At 37.0% G+C, this 5,289-nt stretch overlaps 1 protein-coding gene across 1 annotated transcript; it reads right to left on the bottom strand.

Annotated features, from left to right (window-relative positions):
• Positions 1 to 228: 228 nt before the first annotated feature.
• LOC139125299 (dimethylaniline monooxygenase [N-oxide-forming] 2-like) lies at positions 229 to 3,879 on the bottom strand. Its single transcript, XM_070691401.1, has 4 exons — positions 3,707 to 3,879; positions 2,571 to 2,790; positions 1,729 to 1,963; positions 229 to 1,360 (listed from the first exon to the last, which is right to left on the bottom strand). The coding sequence occupies exons 1-4, from the start codon at positions 3,869 to 3,871 to the stop codon at positions 1,312 to 1,314; spliced, it is 669 nt and encodes a 222-aa protein (XP_070547502.1). The 5' UTR covers positions 3,872 to 3,879; the 3' UTR covers positions 229 to 1,311.
• Positions 3,880 to 5,289: the final 1,410 nt, after the last annotated feature.

Below are 5,289 nucleotides of genomic sequence, written 5' to 3'. Positions count from 1 at the left end.
GTAGACCACAGGTGACTGTGGCTGCACTGCAGATTTACGGCTGCAGCTCGACAGCTTAAAGTCTACGCTACAGCCCTACGCTGCAGGTTCAATTCCGATCGAGAAAATGGAATTTTTTTATTTCATGAAAGAAAATTTGTCGTTGTTCATCCAATGAAATCGTTAGGACCGACTTACAGCGATTTGGAACCTGTTATCCAATTGGTTGGCACAATCTTACCATTATTTATTTATTTATTTATTTATTTATTTATTCGGAAATCCTGCGAGATCAAGTCCCATTTACAGGTTCCTCAAAAGCTCGAAAGAAAAAAGTTAACAAAAACACTGAACAAGCCAACACCGAACAAAAAGTATTTACAAAACTAAAATCAAGTGTAGAACACACAGAGACAATAAAAACAAAGCAAACAATTAAATAATACAAATAAACTTCCTAAGTTGCTGTGAAGAGTGACAATCGACCAATAGACATGACCTGGCAAACCCCCTGCTGCAAGTCAGCCAAATCGTTAATGTGGTTATCGGTGTAATCCGCGATGATGGCGCAGTTCTGATTTCGTCATATTTCTATATATTTACCATTATAATACAAACTACAGACGAATCTTACAAAACATGAAAGAGTCATGCATGTGCATCTATTATGTTTTATCAATTTTCCGCTGTGTTTTATTACCACTCGAAAAAGTATGTGCAAGGCAATATGTTCTGTATTATTGGCAAATTACGGCTTAAGTCAATGCTTAACAGTTACTATATTTCTACGAACGAAACTACTTGAGTATACACAAATTTTCAACAAGTTATTTTAAAAGCATAATTGTTTCTATCGTGCTCATACCATAATGTGTAAGAACTAATACACCATTTCTTGGATAGTATTATCTAAGTTGCAGCCGCCCTCCGATATATGCACTTTAACGATGAAGTTTGATTTAAAGACGGTAAATTACATTTTGCATTTCACTGTCAATGCTCCTTTTTACTGTAATTTCAGGTTTCAAAATGAACTAATACAAATTTTCAAAGAAAAGCAATATTAAGTCATAATTGCTTCATATAAATTTTTACAGAGTTTGAGTCGGCATTGTATACTGTCAATATCTGGCGATCACTTTCTTGCTGCGGTAAACGATGGGTATCCTTTCATCGCGTATGTAGTATTTTCTATCACATTCAAAATTCTGTCCCTCGCACCAGGCCATGCGCCTGGACCCTGCAGACGATACCAGTAAGGTACCATTGGACCATACTCGTACGCCATTGCAAGTTTTGGATCCGTTAAGAGCAGACGCCAGAATGAAGGCTTCACACCAAGCATTTCAGCCAGTTCTTCCATATTGGGTCCACCAGGAATCTATGGGACGAAAATATCGGAGGCGTATCATTGAGCATACAAATGCATATAACAACACATTTGCCTTATAATATACACTTCACAAGAAACTCCATATGAATGTTAATAATTCGAATATTTGCAGATGACGAAGAAAATAGTTCTCTTTTCTTAGTTTTATAACTTTACATATATATATATATATATATATATATATATATATATATATATATATATATATATATATATATATGCGTCTGTCTGTCTGTCTGTCTGTCTGTCTGTCTGTCTGTCTTGTCTGTCTGTCTGTCTGTGTCTGCGTGTACCTTTTATCATCATCGCTGGCTAAATTTACTATACAAGATACATGTCGGTGTAATTTTACTTACGGGGTAATACTTCTTTTCTCATACTTAATCTTCTGGTCAATGTCCCTCCTCATTGTTGCTTTGTCAGGAAGCAAGATATTCCCAGCAAAGACCCTGGCGGCAACCCGGGCTTGTAGTTCAGCCACTGGCCAATGCGATCCACGGGTATTCACCATGTTTATCAAGGCCAACCTTTCAGGATGTTGTAGACGCACTGGGAAGATGTACTTGTACACCTCGGCCTTGTCTGTTTCATCTGGCAAAGAAAATTAAACGTGTTACTGGTTATGAGATCAAGGTTCTCGTGCTAAGATATAGATTTTCCATGTGTCAACTTTCTAGACTTCATTAGTAGTAAATAAGTAAGCAAGCGAGTAAGTAAGCAAGCAAGCGGGTAAAAGTAAGTAAGTATAGGTAAGTAAGTATAGGTAAGTAAGTAAGTAAGTAAGCAAGCAAGTAAGTTTGTCTGTCAGTCAGTCGGCCATTGAGTCAGTCAGTCAGTTAGTGTGTTAGTTAGTTACTTGTTAAAGGGACATATTATGTAAGCTGTAAAATGCAACATGAGTCGCCTTACAGCAGCAATATCTCTGTTTCATAAAGGTTACGCATCATGGATATGAGTTTGTACATCTAGACTCCAAGTCATGAGTGTCAATGTGACTGGTGGGAAATTTTGCTGGTTCGTATCAGAAATTCGAAAGAAAAAATCGCCCGCCGCCCCTGTAGATTTGTTAAAGAAATCCAAGGAAGAACATTTTGTCTCTCTTGCCGAGACAATTTTTTTTAAACGAGCAGAAATGGATTCAGTGATTTACAGGTTATACTTCAAATAATTGTAGTTTGAAGATGTAATGATACATTACCAAAAATCCACGAGTCGTCGATTGTTGGCACGGCAAACTCATAACCGGTCGCGAAGATGACTGTGTCTACGTTATCCAGAAAGGTACCGTCTTTGAAAATGACGCCATTCACGTTGAACTTTTTGATGTCCACCATTGGTTTGATCTGACCTTGCGCAAGTCGATCCTGCATGTCATCACAAATCATGACACCTTTGCATCCTGGATGTATCTCTTTGCCCTTAAGTGTGACAAAATATGTGTACGTTAGATAGTAATTATTGTGCTGTCTGGAAGTAAGTCCTCGCCAATAACTACATTTCATGCAACAGTTATACTTTTAAGTTTACATCACAACTGAATGCAACATTTCTTTCCAAAGCACTTCCATGTCTTTGAAAGAGAAATTAACATGGACGTCGACATACATAAAAATTATGAGCTATATTGATCCAGCTATAATCCTAGAAAACGCTTGCTTTAGGGTACGGGCTCACACATCAGGTCCGCAATGCCTCTGTAACCAACTGTATAATCAGGCAGGTAAAAAAAAAACGTGTGGGTATTATTGTGTCCCCTGCTCTGGCGTAGCCTGTCAATGTGATTGAAAGATGAATTATGAGTAGGCAGTGCATGGCTGTATTTTACTAAAGTTGATGAAAAACGGTGAGGTCTTGGAAAACTGATAAACCAAATGAACCATCTAGGATACATGTTGTAATAAGCAATAACTTCCAACACCAGGACTGTTTGCATTTGTCACGTGATTTTAACTGCTATCACCAATGTAACTTACAATCCTGTTGATCTCCGCAGGGATCATATTAATCTTGTAACTCTTTTATAATATTGTCATTATGTTTCCTTAACACAACAGGATACTTCTTGTATCTCCGTAAGGTGTGCTGAATAGCAAGTACATGTGATAATCTTGCAAATAACGCACTATCCTGCAATGCACATCGTTACTATGCAAACAATAAGTCATGTCAATACATGCCGGACGTCATAAATTATATATTTTTGTCCAAACCCCTTTGTGGCGGAAAATAAGTTACACAAGCCTCAGGTATGGAGATAGTCGCTACACAAAATGTGTTTTGTTTGTGTGTTTGTTTTTTATGTGTCATATGTAGAGAACTGTACTCTAAACTTACCTGCAAACCAAATTTAGTATGGTCTTTAATTCTCGTTTTACAGATTGTCTCTAAAGATGCAAACAGCTTTGATGGACACCTGAGCGCAGAACGACTATAGAGGTTGATATCATAGGGTAGACCATTCTGGCAGATACGAGGGACGATCCACACTCCGTGTCGCATGCTGAGATATACCTAATAAACAAACGGAAAGTATCTCGCTTACAGGATGTATCGTGACTCTTTCCTTTACCGGATATCGATATGTACATGATTTTCACCTCTTATCAGAATGGAACTTGTCATTGTAGAAACTGATGTTTTTCTTAGCATCAACGAAATCTCAAAATTTCTAGATTTTAAGAGTAATACACCGAATTCTTGAAAGAACTGTCTTTACATAAACAAGTGGACAAACTGAAGACAATGTTACTTTTTGGTCATAATTTTGAAGCGTGAGTAAGTGCTATATATTCCACTGCTTCTTGAATGACATTTGATTTCAACGCCCATAATACATTACAATTACAAATTGTTCATTAATCATAAGTGTTCATGACAAACTTTTTATCGACCGTCGATCATTCAGTATCAAATACTATCTCGAAATTGATTTGCATACGAATCCTTACATGCCTGGCCGAGCGTTTGCCAGCACCCAATTATTTTATTTCATTTTGCATTTTCAAAACTTGTTTTTCTAATGAAGGCAATTTCTCACTCAACTTGAGTGTTTATTAAAGTTTGAAAATTATTATCTGTAACAGACCATGTTCAGAAGAACAGAATGGCTTCACACTCATTGTCCTAACAAAGCTACATTCACCATATGTAATTTTAAACTCTTGTTTTCAGTTACCTCAGCGCCATTTCGTGCGAGTTCCGAGGAAATTTCTCCGCTCGTATTTGAGCTGCCTGTAAAGACACGAAATGCATGAAATGGAAATGGTAATCATATTGTGTCTTTACAAAAAATATTTCTGAAATCCATTTGTATTTTAAGACAATTTACATTTCTTGTCTGTCTTTTCGTTCTTCACAATACTTTTTACGGATACAGGAAAACTGAACAACAAAATATTGGAGAGTCAGAGGTAACCAGATTTATGCCAGAAAAGGTTGTTGTGTGTTCACCAATATCACAATTATATCACAGAAGGAAAAATCTTTTAGGAGACTATTTTGTCTGTCATTCCATCTTGCGAAGCGCTTCCCACGTCTGCTTTTTCCAATGTGGAAATGGTCACCCTGATTGTTTTGAATTATATGCTTAAAGTTTTATCTTTATTCGAGCTGTGACAAGAACACGTCAATTATCTAAATATTGACTTACCAACAACTATAATCTTCTTTCCTTTCCATCCACTGCCATCTCTGTACTCATTAGCGTGGATTGTTGTTCCTCTGAAGTTTTCCAACCCTGTATATGACGGAATAAATGGTCTGTTGAAAACGCTTGTGCAAATCATGACGTAATCAAACTCCTCAGTGGAAAGCTTGTCATCCTTGTCCTTGATTTGTAACTTCCAATACTTGCCATCGTTGTTGCATTGTACGTCGATTACATCTGTGTTGAATCGAATGTACTTCTCAAGATTGAA

This window comes from Ptychodera flava, chromosome 3 (assembly GCF_041260155.1).
Source record: "Ptychodera flava strain L36383 chromosome 3, AS_Pfla_20210202, whole genome shotgun sequence".
NCBI lineage: Eukaryota > Metazoa > Hemichordata > Enteropneusta > Ptychoderidae > Ptychodera > Ptychodera flava.
Note: the sequence above shows the minus strand (reverse complement) of the source record. Positions and strands in the feature narration are given on the sequence as shown.